The 19,694-nt window shown below is 35.3% G+C and overlaps 2 protein-coding genes across 2 annotated transcripts; one reads left to right on the forward strand and one right to left on the reverse strand.

Moving 5' to 3' along the window:
• Nucleotides 1–596: 596 nt before the first annotated feature.
• On the forward strand, nucleotides 597–19,303 carry LOC121391453 (chitotriosidase-1-like; the record flags this gene model as incomplete). The annotated part of the gene is made up of 6 exons (XM_041523085.1): nucleotides 597–836; nucleotides 10,064–10,150; nucleotides 11,044–11,235; nucleotides 16,860–17,116; nucleotides 17,916–18,034; nucleotides 19,117–19,303. Coding segments are annotated over exons 2-6 (816 nt in total), but the record flags the coding sequence as incomplete, so codon positions are not given.
• LOC121391452 lies at nucleotides 4,173–4,619 on the reverse strand. Its single transcript, XM_041523084.1, has one exon. It carries the CDS (start codon nucleotides 4,617–4,619, stop codon nucleotides 4,173–4,175), a length of 447 nt encoding a protein of 148 aa, XP_041379018.1.
• Nucleotides 19,304–19,694: the final 391 nt, after the last annotated feature.

Here is a 19,694-nt window from a genome sequence, read left to right on the forward strand (position 1 = left end):
AAACATCTGGAATTTTTAACCCATATCCGGAATTCCGAAATTAATGCCAAATATCTGGAATTTTTTCCAAATTCGCTATCATTATTTTTATTTTTTTTGGAAGCAACCATTACTGAATACATTTTAAATTTTCTATATTTTTAAATCCCGAGTTTATTAAACCGTGTTTATCATTCTGCATTCTTCATTTCAACCTACACTCGGTATTATCTATAGTTTTGTGCAATTACTAAGACATTTTTCTATTGGCTGTATTTGTCAACAGCCGACCAATGAAAATGTTTTTGACAATCGAGTAAACTGAAGCCATGTATGAAATTTGTCTTACTTGTTATGTAGTTAATCTCTCTCTCTCTCTCTCTCTCTCTCTCTCTCTCTCTCTCTCTCTCTCTCTCTCTCTCTCTCTCTCTCTCTCTCTCCCTATTATTTTTTACGTACGCAACGAACGGGTGTAGACTGCAATATGAATAATTCATAATGCGTTTCTAACATATATGTCAATAATAAAAGCCTTTTAAAACAGCATTCTTTAAACACACACGGAAGCAGACGTCACATAATCTTTCACACGCATAAAATATTCACCCGGGGTATTCAACACCGAGCCGTACTGGCAGAGATGGGGTATAGCGAGACCAGCAGTGTTACCGACCCAGTCGTCCGTGGCAAGGGGTGTATTCTATGTCATTTATTAACAATAGTTTATGTTTCATAGCCGCCATGCAAGACAGATTGTTTTACGTATGTTGTACCTGTATATGTGGGTCACATCGTTCTTCACTAGCACTGATATTCTGACAAGTAAGTCACTCTTGGATTAACTGGGCACTTTCCAGGTAAGTTTATAACGAGATTGTTTTTGTTTTTGTTGACATGATTTTAAAAGCAGTCAGTACTGGGGCATCTGAACGTCTACCCTCAGTCGTGATCGAGGAGTATTTGTGTAAGATTATTTGTAGCATTCAGTTCTGCAATCGATTCTGAACACAATTGCAAAGAAAACATTTAGATTTATTTGTAATGACTGACATTTAAACACTGACGATTACAAGATATATCTAGCTCTGCGGAAACTAAATACTTGTAAAAAAATACTTGAACATATTAAGCCAACAACAGGATATTGTGAGCGAATATAAGGCGTGGTCATTATTACAAGCTAAGAACGGTGTGGAATACGTAGTATGATGTCGTTGAACAAAACAAACTTTTTTTATATGGTAACATATTTTTAGAAAATGTCTCCCACCGGGACGGACATGCTCGAAACTCTAGTGGTATATGAGCATGTAAACATTATTCGCACTCGCACTCCCACCCATCATTGCTAAAAATAACATTTATTTTTAATTACTTTTGCTTATATTATTACGTCACTCAAAAGAGGAGGGTTCAACAATAACTAACGCTCTAGGATCGAGTCACTGATATTTTTTTATTTAATATATTTTTTATCAAGTGCTAATTACAGTATTCAATACCAAGAAAACACACACAGAAACTCCAGGAATATTGGTCAACTATAAAAAAGAGATGGGGGCGGGGGTGATAATCGTTATTTAATTTTATAAGAGGGTGGTTTTAGGAATGTAAAACGTCACACACAGAAGGACAAGAAAAATAGAAGATTGAAACAATTAGAAGGAAAACAAAAGAAGGAAAATTTGGAGTCAGAAAAAAATATACAGAGATAAGATAAAGACATGGAAAATAGAATGGAAAGAAAAAAGAAAGAATTTTTTTATTTAACGACGCACTCAACACATTTTATTTACGGTTATATGGCGTCAGACATATGGTTAAGGACCACACTGTAACCTCACCGTGGTGCAGGGGTGTAACATTCTCTTTGAGAACCCCTGCGCGTGCTGTAACCTCACCGTGGTGCAGGGGTGTAACACTCTCTTTGAGAATGGCCAATACAGCACAAATTGAAATTTTGAATAAAAGTCAGTATTTATCTGTGATATTTGTATTTTTGTACAGTTCTTTACACTGTTTTTATTTAAATCTTGAATTTTTATATTGATGTTGATCATCACTTTATTTGTTTGCATTACCATAGTTTGACACCCAATAGCCGATGTATTTTTCGTGCTGGGGTGTCGTTAACATTCATTCATTCATTCATTCATTCATTCAACAATAACTAACGCTCTAGCATTGAGTCACTAATATTTTTTTACTTAATATATTTTTGACCAAGTGCTAATTACAGTATTCAATACCAAGAAAATACACATAGAAAATAGAAGGGAGAAAAAATAGAAGAAAAAAAAAAGATGGAAAAGAAAGAGAAAATAGAATAGTGATAAATTAGAAGGGAGACAATGAAAAGAAAGAGCCAAAATAGGAAGGCAAAGACCGAGAAAACAGAAGGAAAAGAAAGGTAGACAAACAATAAGAAGACAAAAAAGAAAGAAGGGGATATAAAAGAGAAATGAAACAGATAGAAGAGAGACAAAAAGAAAAGAAGAATGAAGAGAAAAAGAAAGAGACAGAAAAATTGAAGACATTAGGAGAATGTAAAAAAATTAGGGAATGTCAAGGGCCTAATTTACATTCACCTCTGTGAGAGAATATGTCCCACACTATTAATGAAAAATTTAATACAGGATTTAAAGGGACATTCCGGAGTTTCCTGCAGCTTTTAAGATGTTCTCGACTAACATAGACTTTTTAACGCTTGTAATTACATACCAAACATATTTTTTCTGCATAAACTATTAGTGGCTGTATATTAAACATGTTTCTGATCGTTCTAATATTTGTAGTAGGTTAAATTTAATTTTATTTCCTAAAATATATATATTTTTGTACGTACGAAATTATTTGAAGACAAAATCCAATTTGGACTTCATACAAATATTAAGATGGCTAGAAACACATTGAATATATAGACACTGATATTGTAAACAAGAAAATATATTTTAGGTGTAAGTTTAATCGTAGAAATATTTTATTAGTCGGAAACATCTTACGATGCAGCAAACTCAGGAATGTCCCTTTAATGAAACAAATATAGTAAAATATGTTTATTTTACTAAGAGTGTCTGGCGTAAAAATTAATCGCGAATGTTTAAAGTGATAGACTAGTTTTAAAGTTCCTCGATGTATTTTTCACTATCAGAATCAGGCATTACTTAGATTTTATTGTTTATATCATCCATTTCCGTACATCCGAAATGTTTCTGGCCAACCTGATATTTGTAATATCAAGGAATGTATTTGTTTTAATATATATTTTTATAAACTCACGTACCTCTGAGAAGTAACGGTTATGGAGACTAGCTCTAGTCCATTTCAGAGGGTATTCCCCTGTTTCAACGTCCCAGGCCCTCGTTTCATTCCATTGTTACTTTATCCAGGTGTGTTACAGGTTTGCAGATTGACAAAAAAATTAAAACACATTTGTAATTTTCACAGTTTGAAGATAGGAGTCAAAATCATAACTTTATATGTCAGTTCACTTTTTAAAATTACATTTTGTAAAAATAACATTTATTTATGTATTTAAAAATAAAATCCACCCCAAACGCTTCAAACAGTTTTTTTAAAATTGTGATTGGGGTTTTTTGGGGGTTTTTTGGTTTCATTTAGGATATTTTACGTATTATTGACGACAAGGAGCCATTGTTTAGATCAAGTAAAAATACAACTTATTGAATACGAATATGTTTATGTGAATTGCCGATCATTTCACAAATGTTAAGTGAATATAAAATTAAAATGACAAATGTCAAATTAAGTACGTATATTATTTTGTCTGAATATTTGAGCCTTAATTGTATTGGGAAAAACTTTATAATGTTTCACAAAGAATCGTTTTGTCTTTTGTATTTTCTCTATCTTTCTTTTCCTCCTATTTTCCAGTTTGCTTCTTTATTTTCTTCGCCTCCATTTTATTTTATCTATCTTTTCCTTCTATTTTTCTGTCACTCTTCTATTTTTGTCTTGTGAGTCGGATGTAGATCAACCACCCTTACTAAGATATCGGGGTTTCCGACTGACAACGAACATGAAATACGGAAATTACCGAGTACTGTGGTATAGGTAGGGTGTCGAAATAAATAGCAACGTTAGACACCAAATAGTTGTAGTATTAACATGTGTAGAGGTGTTGTTAAACAAATATTTATTTTCTTTTGTCCTGAAACAACCAGTCTTTCACATCAATTTTTCATGGCTTCACTGTTTCTGTCGACTGTCATCTTAGAGCCACGGTAGGTCAAGTCATCAACTTCTGAAACTTTGTCACCATGAAGGATGATGGATTTGTTGGACTTGGTGTTCATTCTCATGAGTTTTGTCTTAGGAATGTTGATCTTAAGTTCAGTCTTCTCTGCAGTGGTTGCTAGGTCTTGTGTCTTGGCATGTATATGGCGGTGAGAAAGTAAACAGATGTCGTCTGCGAACTCCAGGTATTCGAGCATGTTTGCGAAAGTCCACTGGATCCCTTTTCTTCCTGGATGTTCCACATTCTTCATGATCCAGTCTATCCCAATTATGAACAAGAATGGTGAAACAATACACCCTTGTTTTACCCCAGTGTTTATGTTGAGAACAGAAATCTGTACATGACAGCCTGATGATGTTAACAAGTTTGGAGGGTATGCCATAGTGTGTGAGTATCCACCGGAGCGATTCCCTGTGAATACTGTCAAAGACTTTTTCAAATTCGATGAAGTTGACATATACTGGTGAGTTCCACTACTTGCTCTGTTCCAAGATCTGTCTCAAGGTGAAGATGTGAGTTCTGCAAGACATTCCTTTCCGAAATCCAGCTTGTTCTTGACGCATATCATTTTCCAATGCGGTGGTTAGGCGGCTATGGATGATTTTGTTGAAGACCTTGCTGGTAGTCGTCGGACACTGGTCGTATTATAGTGAAAATTGCTACTGTTATGCAACCTGTTTTCGACAGTGGCTTTGAGGCGTTTCACAGATAATCGGTCAGGGATCTCCGCGAACAAAATGTGTTTCGAAGCTAAACTTGGTTTGACCGACTGCCTGATGTTATATCTTATAGATTTGTTTACTTCGTTTACCCATGTACACTAAATTCTTGGCCCGATTCTTGCCCCACCTTATCATGAGTTACGTTAAAAACTCAGCATACGAGATATAGAAGATTGTATATAAAACAACACCTGTATGTAATAGAAAGAATGAATGAATGAATGAATGAATGGATGAATCAATGAATGTCACTGGTATTCCAAGACGAATATAATCATTGGCTATTGCGTGTGATATTGGAAATGACAGAAACAGCGGAGTACAGACTAGCGGTTTGAGTTCTTTGGGAAAAAAAATTCAGAACTGTCTTTAAACATTCTGTTTGGCAGGACAAAAAAAAAAAAAAAAATTAACAAACTGTAGCGGGTTTCGTCTAAGACTATAAGTCAGAATTATCAAATGTTTGACGTCCAATAGCCGATAGTTAATTAGTCAGTGGACTCAATCGGTGTTGTTGGGGCGGGATGTAGACCAGTGATAAAGAGCTCGCTTGATGCGCGGTCGGTCTAGGATCGATCACCGTCGGTGGGCCCATTGGGCTATTTCTCATTCCAGCTAGTGCACCACGACTGGTATATCAAAGGCCGTGGTATGTGCTATCCTATCTCTGGGATGGTATATATAAAAGATCCCTTACTACTAATAGAAAAATGTAGCGGGTTTTGTCTCTAAGGCTAAATGTCAAAATTACAAAATGTTTGACATCCAATAGCCGATGATTAATAAATAAATGTGCTCTAGTGGTGTCGTTAAACAAAACAGACATTTCCATTAACCCACTGTCCTGGAGAGACAGCCTAGATGGATGAGATGTGTGCCTAGAACGGCGTGCTTGAATCTTAGCTAAAAATGGCATGGCAATCTAGCTCAAATTAAAAATTAGAATTTTTGTTTTGGTCCAACCCACCAATGATTCATAAAATACTACTACTGCACATAAAATGCAAAGTACCTCTTATTTGTCAGTCTTAACAATATTGCTGATTTTTCTCGCCATACACCCAACGTTCAGCTTTATTATATCTTAGCCTTTATGCGTCATGGCGCCTTTTAGTCAATTTGCACAACAGGTTGTCTTATCCGAGTAGGTAGTTTTAATGCTAGGGGTAGCATGTCTTAAGTTACAAACATTCGTCATATTTTGTGTTACATTGTGCAACACTTGCGTTAGAAACAGGATCTGCCTTCCCTGTGCACCTAGTCATGAGTTAAAGAAGTAAAAATATATTTGACCTGAGTAATCGGATTTCCAGTAATAATATTAACTGTCCGGAAAGAAGTTATTATGTTTAATGACACCCAAGCACTAACCCAAAAGAACAGCCATTTGCCGTCATCAATACATCAATAAAACAGCCAATAAAAACAAAATGCACTGTTTTTAATAATCTAAAGATGTGCTTTAAAATAAAAAATAGACTACAAATTTTCTATACGTGTTGTAAAAAAACCCAAACCCTACAGTCGTATTGTAAATAAAATAAAAATTACACTACAGCAGATGTTCTACAAATGGATTGTAAAAAAAATCTACAGGTGTGCTGTAAATAAAATAAACATTAGACAATGACTTTCTACACAAGTATCTGAAGGTGTGCTGTAAATAAAATAAACATTAGACAATGTTTTCTACACAAGTGTCTACATGTGTGATGTAAATAAAATAAACATTAGACAATGATTTTCTACACACGTGTCTACAGGTGTGCTGTAAATAAAATAAACATTAGACAATGCTTTTCTATACAAGTGTCTACAGGTGTGCTGTAAATAAAATAAACATTAGACAATGCTTTTCTATACAAGTGTCTACAGGTGTGCTGTAAAGAAAATAAACATTAGACAATGCTTTTCTATACAAGTGTCTACAGGTGTGCTGTAAATAAAATGAACATTCGACAATGATTTTCTACACAAATGTCTACAGGTGTGCTGTAAATAAAATAAAAGATAGACAGTTTCTACACAAGTGTCTACAGGTGTGCTGTAAATAAAATAAACATTAGACAATGCTTTTCTATACAAGTGTCTACAGGTGTGCTGTAAATAAAATAAACATTAGACAATGATTTTCTACACAAATGTCTACAGGTGTGATGTAAATAAAATAAACATTAGACAATGATTTTCTACACACGTGTCTACAGGTGTGCTGTAAATAAAATAAACATTAGACAATGATTTACAGGTGTGCTGTAAATAAAATAAACATTCGACAATGATTTTCTACACAAATGTCTGCAGGTGTGTTGTAAATAAAATAAAAGATAGACAGTGATTTTCTACACAAGTGTCTACAGGTGTGCTGTAAATAAAATAAACATTAGACAATGATTTTCTACGCAAATGTCTACAGGTGTGATGTAAATAAAATAAAAGATAGACAGTGATTTTCTACACAAGTGTCTACAGGTGTGCTGTAAATAAAATAAAAGATAGACAGTGATTTCTACACAAGTGTCTACAGGTGTGCTGTAAAGAAAATAAACATTAGACAATGCTTTTCTATACAAGTGTCTACAGGTGTGCTGTAAATAAAATAAACATTCGACAATGATTTTCTACACAAATGTCTACAGGTGTGCTGTAAATAAAATAAAAGATAGACAGTGATTTCTACACAAGTGTCTACAGGTGTGCTGTAAATAAAATAAACATTAGACAATGCTTTTCTATACAAGTGTCTACAGGTGTGCTGTAAATAAAATAAACATTAGACAATGATTTTCTACACAAATGTCTACAGGTGTGATGTAAATAAAATAAACATTAGACAATGATTTTCTACACACGTGTCTACAGGTGTGCTGTAAATAAAATAAACATTAGACAATGATTTACAGGTGTGCTGTAAATAAAATAAACATTCGACAATGATTTTCTACACAAATGTCTGCAGGTGTGCTGTAAATAAAATAAAAGATAGACAGTGATTTTCTACACAAGTGTCTACAGGTGTGCTGTAAATAAAATAAACATTAGACAATGATTTTCTACGCAAATGTCTACAGGTGTGATGTAAATAAAATAAAAGATAGACAGTGATTTTCTACACAAGTGTCTACAGGTGTGCTGTAAATAAAATAAATATTAGACAATGATTTTCTACACAAATGTCTACAGGTGTGATATAAATAAAAGAAAAATTAGACAATGATTTTCTACACAAGTGTCTACAGGTGTGATGTAAATAAAATACACATTAGAGTACAGATTAACAGTAAATATCTACAGGTGTGATGTAAATAAAATAAAAGATAGACAGTGATTTTCTACACAAGTGTCTACAGGTGTGCTGTAAATAAAATAAACATTAGACAATGATTTTCTACACAAATGTCTACAGGTGTGCTGTAAATAAAATAAACATTAGACAATGATTTTCTACACAAATGTCTACAGGTGTGCTGTAAATAAAATAAACATTAGACAATGATTTTCTACACAAGTGTCTACAGGTGTGATGTAAATAAAATAAACATTAGAGTACAGATTAAAAGTAAAAATCTATTTGTACACAAAAGTAAATATCTACAGGTGTGCTGAACACAAAATGCAAATTAGGTAACAGATTTTCTACACAAGTGTTGTAAAATGTCTACAGGTGAAGTGTAAGTAAAATAAAACTTAGACTATAGATTGTTTACACAAATGTTCTAAAAACCTACATGTGTGTTGTAAACAAACAGATTTTCTACACAAGTGGTGTAAAAAAAACCCACCAACAGCTGTGCTGTAAATAAAATTTAAAATTAGACTACAGATTTTTTACAAAATGTTGTACAACTCTAAAGGTATGCTGTAAATAATATAAAAAATGGATTACAGATTTTCTATAAAATGTTGTCAAACTCTAACGTTACGCTGTAAATAAAATTAAAATTAGTCTACAGATGTTCTATAAACGTGTTGTAAAAGATCTACAAGTGTGCTGTAAATAAATAAAAAATTAGACAGCAGACTTTGTACACAAATGTAAAAATATACAGGTGTATTGTAAACAAAATAAAATTAAAACTACATATTTTCTACACAAAGGTTGTAAAAATCTATAGGTATGCTGTAAACAAAATAAAAAGTAAACATGATTAAACTATAGTCTGCAGACTCCCAACGTAGAAACACAACCTATGAAAGATCAAGCATTTTAAAAACAAACGTCTTTTAAAAAATAATACTAAATTTTAGATAATATTTTAATACTGAAACAGACAGAATACATCATGTTGTCAACAGTTTTGCAGCCCAATAGTAATTTACAGGTGAACCTGGATTACTGGTGTTTTCAATGGGTTTTGGTGTTTCAGCTTACTGACACTGTGTTGCAATTGAAAATTTTCTCCCTAATTTACATAAATCAAATTTGCTGCTACTCAATCATCACAGATTTTTTTCTCGCCATATTTCCAATTTTAGATACAAATTTATCAAAAATCTTACTCTAGGGCAGATAACCATTAAGACAACACCAGTAACAAATTCATGCACCTGACACGACCTTATATCTCAACTCAAGAAAACATAAGTTATAATCTGATACATATTTCCTTTGCATACCTTGGTATATCTAACATGGCCACTATTCAACCACTGATGATGAAATAAATGCCCACCTAGAAGAGGACATACATTGGGAATATGATCTTCAATGGTTGAGTGACAACCAAATTGTATTTATGCAAATTGGTAGTAACGCATTGTCAACAATATTGTTTATGGTCTCATTTAACAGATATTAAAAACAATTGTATCTACTACAAGTTCAGGCCGAGTACCTTGGCTCCTAAACTCTGTGGGTCACGGACAATAGATACAGAAGATTTCAACTAATGGCCGATTAGGAGCTTCTCACTTTTTTAAAGACACGTATATTACTTTTGGTAATTACTTTTGATTTTAAAAAAGATATTGCCATAGTGAGGTGCTTTTGTTATTAAGAGATCTCATAGTAATGGTAAAATAAATACAATGTTCAGTCATTTTCGATTAAAAGTTATAGGATGTTTTATGTGCACTTATAACATTTATTTATTTATTATTTCAGTTTAACACTTCTTGCTATTTCGCAAGATGATTTGGATTAAGCCCCAGCTTGCAGTGGTTGCCGTTCTGCTGACTGTTTGTGGTTACGGTAAGGAACACAGCACAAGTAATAGTCCACGCGTGCCATCTACACGATTCCCTATGTCTGTGCCCTCTACTCTTGCTCTCTACCTTTACCGTATACCATTTCTCTCTCCCCTTGCTCTAAGCTATTTTCTTGTCCTTGTCTCTTTGGGGCAATGGGTCCCAGGATCGACCGCCCTCAATGGACTCGGATGTTTTCAGTTCCAACCAGTTCCCACAACAGGTACATCAAAGGCTATGGTATGTACTGTCCTGTCTATGCATTATTGGTAAGAAGTTCCTATGTGGCGGCAGCGGATTTTATCTATTGACAAAACCTTTTAATAACCACGTGTTAAGACACCAACGTACCCGAAGCTTAAAATGCGCTGAAGTGTCTTTAAACAAACTTTCATTTAATTTCTTTATTTCTGCTCCTGCCCATGTCATTACCCCAACTCCAGTCTTTACATTGTTAGCAATATATCGAATAATTGTTTTTCAGGCTTGCATGTGCTCAGTTATAGACTCCTTTCTTTCGAACTAGCAACAGTTATATAATATCCAACTTTCCGACACAGACCGCCCACATAGCTGTATAGTTGGCTAACATCATTTATATGGTCATGGCGGATTACGCAAAAACGAAATGGGTTACCTGAATTTGTTTTTGGGTAACCCATAAATGGTTTACGCCAATTTTCCATTCTCCGAGGCCTGTGGTAAATCTATCAGCCCCCCCCCCCCCCCCACCCCACCTCCAACACACACACGAAATTTAGTGATATATATCTTAATGGATTTATTGTCACGAACTGTTTTCTTCTGAATTCACCAAACGCTATTTCAAGCGTTTTAAAATATTTGAAATAGAACACAACCTTTTCAGTATCTAATACGTTCGCTTTCTTATGACAGTTTCAGTGGGCGGTGAGTACATGCGTGTTTGCTACTATGCGAACTGGGCCCAGTACCGCCCTAGTGTCATGCGGTTCATCCCTAGCAACATCAACCCGACGTTGTGCACGCACATCATGTACGCTTTCGCCAAGATACTACCAGATACAAACTCGCTCGGCACCACGGAAAACAACGACGATGGCCTGGGTGGTAAGCTTTTTCAAAGTAAATTTTAGATCTGTGCCTAACTTGTAACAATTATTGTCCAGAAACCAAGACCGAATAAAAAATGGTTGAGCACAACGCCCACTACACAGTTGGTTTGTCACTTCAGGCTGCTTGAGGGGAATGCCTCTGGATCATTTCTAGCCCTGATGTAAAGTTGAATTGTGGCAGCATCATTAGGTGACAGCATATTTTCTAATAGGAGTGGGTGGTGGTGTTGGTGAGGGGGGGGGGGGGGGGGGGGCTGGATTAAGTGCAAATCTCAACAATTTGATTTGATTTTCTTGACTACTACAACCAATTTGAACAACAAATTTGGCAATATGATATAGAGCGTGTAAATGAGTGTGTGTGTATATGTGTATGCATGTGTGTGAGCGTATGTGCGTGCGTGTGTGTGTGTGCGCGTGTGTGTGCGTGCGTGTGTGTATTTGTTTGTATGGACATCCTTCTGTATCTGTATGCGTCTGTGTGGGAACGGGACGTAGCCCAACGGTAAAGCGTTCGCCTGATGCGCAGTCAGTCTAGGATCAATCCCCGTTCATGGGGCTCATTGAGCTATTTCTAATTCCAGCCAGTGCCAGACGACTGGTATATCAAAGACCGTGGTATGTACTATCTTGTATGTGGGATGGTGCATATAAAAGATCCCTTGCTACTAATGGAAACGTGTAGCGAGTTTCCTCTCTAAGACTATATGTCAGAATCGCCAAATGTGTGTTATTCAGTAGCTGATATCAATGTGCTCTAGTGATGATGTTAAACAAACAAAAAAGACAACCTTTACCGTCTGTATGCATATGTGAATGTATGTTTTTGACATATGAATATCAATATGACTACAGGTATACTATTACATACATATATATATTGAGGCACTGGCGCAGGTGATAACTTAAATAATTTTAAGTCTCACAATTTGTCGCATGGCATTGCTGGGACTCGAATTACCTGCACCTTGAAGGCTTAAGTGTGTATGTATGTATGTATGTATGTATGTGTGTGTGTCTGTATCTGTATGTCTGTTTGTCTGTGGTGTGTGTGTGTGTGTGTGTGTGTGTATGTATGTATCTATATGTGTGTGTGTATGTATGTATCTATATGTGTGTGTGTATGTATCTATATGTGTGTGTATGTGTGTGTGTGTGTGTGTGTGTGTGTGTGTGTGTGTGTGTGTGTATTTATATATGAGAATATGAACAGTTAAAGGTCCACAATCATGGCACATTATTAATACACAGTATATAAAAAAAATACATAAAGATTACATTATTAACCATAAAAAACAAAACTACCACCCCAATTATTAATAAAGCGACTTTTTGTAAAACGCTCGGGGAAAAAACACTGATCCAGTCGATTTGTCCCGCACTCATTCTTATGGGACGTTAGTTTGGACATTTCGGACTTGTAGCATTTGTCTATTTATTCTAATGCTACCTCGATTGGTGAGGAAGAAGGAGAAAATCCGTTAGGGATACTTCCTTATCCGTTTGAACCGTAGTACACCGACGATGATCCGTCGAGCCAAATGCGGTCAGCCTATTTGCAGCACGGAGCCCGGATGTCGCCCGGAGACAAAAACAAACCCCGAATGTTAATGCCGAGGTGTACATTGATCACATTTGGCACAAAGATACACCTCAACACGATGCATTTATATATGTTAAAAAATAAATGTAGGAAAAATACTAATTAATATTAACTGATGACTGGGATAGCATTTAAATAATTAATGTATTGCAATTATTATTAAAAATAACAAATACACGTACATACATTAAATATGTTTTTTTTTTAAAACCCATCATTAAATATATTAAACAAGGCGCATTCATCGTCAGTCTAAGCATTACTTGGCTACAGATATCTACGATTGGTACCTGTTTCGTTTACAAAATATGAAAATAGAAGATTATATTCTCGGAGCCGGCGTGACGTCACACGACCTAGTTACCGATCATCCGGGTCTTTGGGGGTGAAGCAAAGCCTTAGTGATTACTCTTTTACTACATAAAATAAAGTTATCATATTAACTGTTTGCATGCCTTGCATATTGTCAATTATTTTCTGTAGCTAACACATAGTTGTAGCATATCTTATGAGTTTTATAGCAGCTTGGGTTGTCATATAACAGACGCGAACAACGGGAATCTGAATTAGTACAATCTATATTTATTACCTACGTATTTCCGTATAGCTAGTATGTCGAGGGGATCTGACTAGAGGCAGGTTAGGCAGAATATAATTTTTTGTTGATGCAATTTTCAGGTACTATTAATTATAAATTTTAACAACTTTGAAATATTAAGATAATTATTAATATTATAATAATTATGATGTGGGCTACAAAATATATAATTTGTATGTATAATAATAAAATGTGTATGCATGATTCAAGATTATTATTTTTATGATATAATTAAACAATTGCAAAGTTGTTACTTTAAATTACAATATTATTATTGTCATTTTATTATATAGATGTAATGGCAACAGTGAAAATGTTCAACTGAATACATTCTTTTATTCTTTAAATATATATATATATATATATATATATATATATATACTGCCGCTTTAATATATATATATATATATATATATATACAAGACTTATATATATATATATTCTGACACAAAGGCACACATACATTTTCCCTCTGAACCAAGTAAATACTAAACACAGTCCATTATTTTAGCTTCAGAGATACAAGTATACCTTTTTTTATTTAATACATTATACATTTGGGCTATTACACGTCCGTAGGAACAATATCTGGAGTGAGGGAGGGGCAAACTCTCTAGTAGTAGGGATAATCTTGGGAGGGGTGGGGGAATTATAGAGAGCCAGAAGAGAGAGAGAGAGAGAGAGAGAGAGAGAGAGTGGAGTATGGTCGCTACGTAGATGGTTGAGAGTCACGAGAGAGAGAAGGGGGGGGGGGGAGGATTTAACCTATATTTTCGTACTGCGGGCTTGCTACAGACACATTTGTAAAAAAAATTAAAAAAAATAAAGTTTAAGCAAGAACCTATATTATAATTATTATATATATATGTAATTTAATGGTATATACTTTTATTTTAAAAATTAAAAATAAATAAATAAATAAGATATAGTAGCCGAAGTATGGCAAAATAAATACAAGTATAGATGTATGTCCAAGTACTATAACAAATTAGATAATAACAACCCAAACTGATCACTTAATTAGTTAATACTCTAGGTGATAGTTTACACAATATGCTAATTACTTCACCGTGACACAACACCCACACGTGTGATAATTGAGAAACGCTTCCAGGAGAACTTAATTAATAAAGGAATTACAACTCTATTCCTAACATGGTTAATTTTTAATTAAACCTTACTACTCGTTCAATAACGTCGGATTATTGAGAAACGCTTCCAGGAGAACTTAATTAAAATAAAGGAATTACAACTCTATGGGAAGCCATGGTTTAATTTTTAATTAACCCTTAACTACTCATTCAGTAACCTTGTAACACATAATTAATACTGGTACCTATCACAATAAAGACAATAACCTACAGTTTACCTAGGTCCTCTAGGATGATTGGCTAAGCTTTAATAATTATCTAGACAGTGATCCTACAGTATACTGCGTCAGATGACCGGCAGCACCGTCTAAATAATATTGGTATAATACAGTATTAAAATATTTAAAGTCACATCAATCACATCAAGGTTATACAACAGAGCAGAAATGATATTTACCAAGTCCAAACGGACTAACGTTCCCTGGAGGCCTTCCAATATGTTTCTCCCCGATATCTCTAAAACCCTAGCTATTTATCATAAAAACCGAATATCGCCTTGGGGCACAACGCGGTACCTCACGTATCATGAGATATTTCCCCAACTCCCAGAGACGCATTTTTCTCTTATAAGACCAGACTGGCTGACGCCTAGTAGCCAAATATACTGTCGTCGAAACCGCACTCGCAGAGGTATTACGTAACTACTGGCCACATGGCCTCCACACCTGGACTAAGTGCATATTGGGATGCACGGTCGCGCGAAGGTATTACGTAACAAAGTGCCCAACTGGGCTAAGTACATATTGGAACTGCACACGGCCCTCTAAAACAATTAATATCGCCACAGGCGAAAAGAAATTAAGAGCATGTACCGTGACAGTTGAATAAAGTATATTTAGGGACAAATCAAATTTAAATATGTTTAGGTAATACCTTGTTAGGCTATTTAATAGGTCAGTGCTCTGTGACAACATGCCTTTAACTAAAGGCTTATTTGCAAAAGCAATACATATCTACAGATTTCGCAGACATCGGTAGCTCGGACAGCATGTGACACAGTCGACTCACTACGAGATCAAGGAATCTATGTGGTTGTGTGTGTGTACTGCCAATATGCTACGGTATCTGTGATTATGTAATGTCGTTGTAAAGAGGTGTTTTCAGACGTCGGATGCACGCTTGTTCCTAATTTGCTCTGTCGGTGTCGCAAGGTGTGAATTCATTGTAATGAACAGAATAACACTGATGTACGTTTGTTCCCAACAATTTGTGGTCGGATAGTGTAAATGTCGCAGTAACGACGGTCGTTGTAACGAGGTCTGACTGTATATGTTATATGTTAAAACAATAAAAGTAGGAAAAATAGTTTTTAGAAAAAGTCGCATTAACATTCGGTAGGCCTATCTATTTTTGTTTTCGGGCGGTGTTCGGGATATCGTTATGTACAACCCCAACATGAAAAATGCGATTCTTTTTCTAAAAAATATTTTTCCTACATTTATTTTTTTAACATATATAAATGCATCGTGTTGAGGTGTATCTTTGTGCCAAATATGAGCAATGTACACCTCGGCATTAACATTCGGACTTTGTTTTTGTCTCCGGGCGACGTTCGGGCTCCGGGTTGCAAATAGGCTGAACAGGGGAGATACAGGCTTGGAACAGACAATTTATTTAACAAAAGTTTTGGTGCCATTCCCATCGACCATCTTAGATAATTGTCGTAATCCCCAGGTGTGAAGTGGTCACAGCAAATCGAATCCCATCTTGACGGTCCTTTCCAATACGCACGTGTTCGGTTTAAGAACTGCTTCCGTGCAAACAATGTCGGTTTGTCTTTTGGAAAAATATGCAAACTTCTTTTGCCTTTAACTGCAGATTTTGTACATCCATACACCGAGCAATGGTTCACCATGTTTCACATTTGAAAGATATCTTCAAAATAATATTCCAAACATACAATTCAATTCAATAGAATAACATTTTCGCGTTTTAAAAATACACGTGTTCCACTTCCATGTAAAATGTCTGAAAGGCTGCGAATCGCCTTTAATGTTATGCCTGTTGTTGCGTCACGGGGTCACGTGACTGAACTCTCGGAGTTCAGAGGCTTTTTGGCAAGCGATGGGGAAAATGCGACTTTTTATTGCGAATATATTAAAAACGGGTAAATGTTTTAAAATTGATTTTATTGATACTTCATATATATTGTAAAAGGTATACGTAGTTGCCAAACAATAGTGAATTACGTTTTTGATAAATGTAGACCTTTAAGTAAAAAGTTGATTAATACCTTGTCTGTGTTATAAACTGACTGGATATTCCAGGTAATTACAAGAAAGTGACAGATCTAAAGACCACGACTCGAGGTCTCAAAGTCCTTCTGGCGGTCGGGAGTTTGAATCACAACTCCTCGGGATTTACCGACGTCGTCAGCACCGACACCCGGATCGACGCGTTCTGTGACAACGTCATCACGTTCCTTCGCACTCGCAACTTCGACGGCCTGGACATTGATTGGGAGTTCCCGGGACAACGAGGCGGGAATGCTAGTGACAAACAGCGGTACACGAAACTTGTAGCGGTAAGTTTTGGTTTTAAAGGAGCGCTAACACCGCACGACATGTAACACTCGATTTGTAGTATTCCCAATTTTTGTATGCCGCTCACACCGCAAAATTTGTAGCGTGCAATTAAAATTGTTGACATTTAGCGATTCTCTCAATATATCTCCATCAAATGCAGTAACAACGCTTCGTTACCCGTTCCAGTGTGCATAATGGGAATGGGACATTTTTTTACGTGCCCATATCATAAAATGGGTTCAGGCACGCCTATCCTGGACTTGACCTCTCACATCGCCAGTGGGCAACTCCAGGACGGGAGGAGTGTGTATATTGAGTAAATATGTAGCCAGATGGTCTATTTAACAAGGGAGCGTCACGTAGCCCAATGGCAAAGCACCTGCCTGATACACGGTGGACCCATTTAAGTTATTTCTCGTTCCACCCAGTGAACCACAACTGATATAATAATGGTCTTACAATGTACTATTTTCTCTGTGAGATTATGTATATAAAAGATCCCTCGGTGCTAATTGAAAATAGTAGCACATGCAGTGACGACAGAGGTTTCTTTTCGCAGGCGTGTTCGAAACCCCAGTGGTATATGAGCACGTACAATTAGTTACCTACCTACATACCTACCTACCTACATACCTACCTACCTATCTACCTACCTACCTTCTTTTCTCTTTATGGTTTTGTTCATTGCGTCGTTAAATAAGACATTTCATCTTCTGCTTTCTTTTTTAACTAATATTTGTATGCTTTATTCTTTCTATAAGAAAGGTGATGTTCTATTTAAATTGTGTTTTGAACCAGCGTCTCCGTCAAAGGTTTAATGCAGAAACGGGAAATCAAAACACATTGATTCTGTCAGCCTCGGTTTCTGGGAGCCGGAACACGATCGACAGTGCTTATGAAGTTAGCTCCATATCAACGTATGTAATCTATTGTGCATTACATTATAATTATGTATTTAATACGATGCATTCTAAAGTGCTTATGAAGTTAGCTCCATATCAACGTATGTAATCTGTTGTGCATTACATTATAATTATGTATTTAATACGATGCATTCTAAAGTGCTGATGAAGTTAGCTCCATATCAACGTATGTAATCTGTTGTGCATTACATTATAATTATGTATTTAATACGATGCATTCTAAAGTGCTTATGAAGTTAGCTCCATATCAACGTATGTAATCTATTGTGTGTGACATTATAATTATGTATTTAATACGATGCATTCTAAAGTGCTTATGAAGTTAGCTCCATATCAACGTATGCAATCTATTGTGTATGACATTATAATTATGTATTTAATATGATGCATTCTAAAGTGCTGATGAAGTTAGCTCCATATCAGCGTATGTAATCTATGGTGTATGACATTACATGTATTTAATACGATGTGTCCTATAATGCTTATGAAGTTAGCCTCATATTAATGTCTGCTAATATGTGTTTCATAATATGTATTCAGTGACATGTATAAGTAGTGCTTATGATGTTATATTCCATAATATACATTGAATAGCATGTATTCTAGTGCTCATGAAGTTACATATCTGGTTCTACTGATAGTTAAATATACTAGTATATTATTTTTTTCTTTTCAAATACAAAACTAATTATTATACATAGCCATAACAATTTACAACACATTATTTTATTTACCAGTACTGGTAGAAAACAAGTCTTAATTCTGTGACATATAAGATGACCGACAGGTTAAACTCGTGACGTCACACTAACCGTGTACATGTTTTACACACATTTTCTACCTATAAATTTGTAGATAGATAGATTGACAGATAGATAGATATAGATATTCATGAGTATGATAATTGTGAGACATTTTGGTAATTGGTAATGCAAATGTCAATTCTGTCAAAATAAAGTACAATAGGACATTGCTGATGTAATAAGACATTTCAAACTCCGTGACTTTTCTGTGTATTGTAAAGTCAGGAATGTATTTAAATATATCCTGCAGCTCATTGTCTATTTATATTTCAGATATTTCGACTTCGTCAACATAATGGCTTATGACTACCAAGGCTCTTGGAGTACGGGTCTGGATCATGGTAGCCCCCTGTACCCGCGATCAGACCAACAACCTCCGGATAGCTACACAAATGCCGTGAGTATATTATGCAATTACATTGGTCTTTTACTGTTCATGAGGGCGAGATGTAGCTCACTGGTAAGTCATTCGCTCGATGTGTCGTAGGATCAATGTCCTCGATGGGGGCACCGAGTTGTTTTGGGGTTTTTTTACCGTCCCTGCAAATGCTCTATGACTGGGATATCAAAGACCGTGGTACGTGCTGTCCTGTCTTTTTGAAAGTAAAACAAAAAATTCCTTTCTAGTAACCTGTAAAACGTTTGTTCGATTCTTCCACTTTTAGACACAATTATAATGAACACCAAAAAGTAGTAGATTAAAATGTGTTGATATGTCATGATATTTTTTTTTTTTGGTCATGTTTTGATGTTTACTATTACGTCTTTCGAAATGGCCTTTTACTGATGTAGTATTTGTTTTCATTCTTTCTTTCAACACATTAATTCAATCACTGTTTTTAGATTATTAT

This window comes from Gigantopelta aegis, unplaced genomic scaffold, assembly GCF_016097555.1.
Source record: "Gigantopelta aegis isolate Gae_Host unplaced genomic scaffold, Gae_host_genome ctg2484_pilon_pilon, whole genome shotgun sequence".
Classification (NCBI taxonomy): domain Eukaryota; kingdom Metazoa; phylum Mollusca; class Gastropoda; order Neomphalida; family Peltospiridae; genus Gigantopelta; species Gigantopelta aegis.

Coding starts and splice junctions, on each gene's coding strand:
- LOC121391452 (XM_041523084.1), bottom strand. CDS start 4,619: ATGGCATACCCTCCAAACTTGTTAACATCATCAGGCTGTCATGTACAG.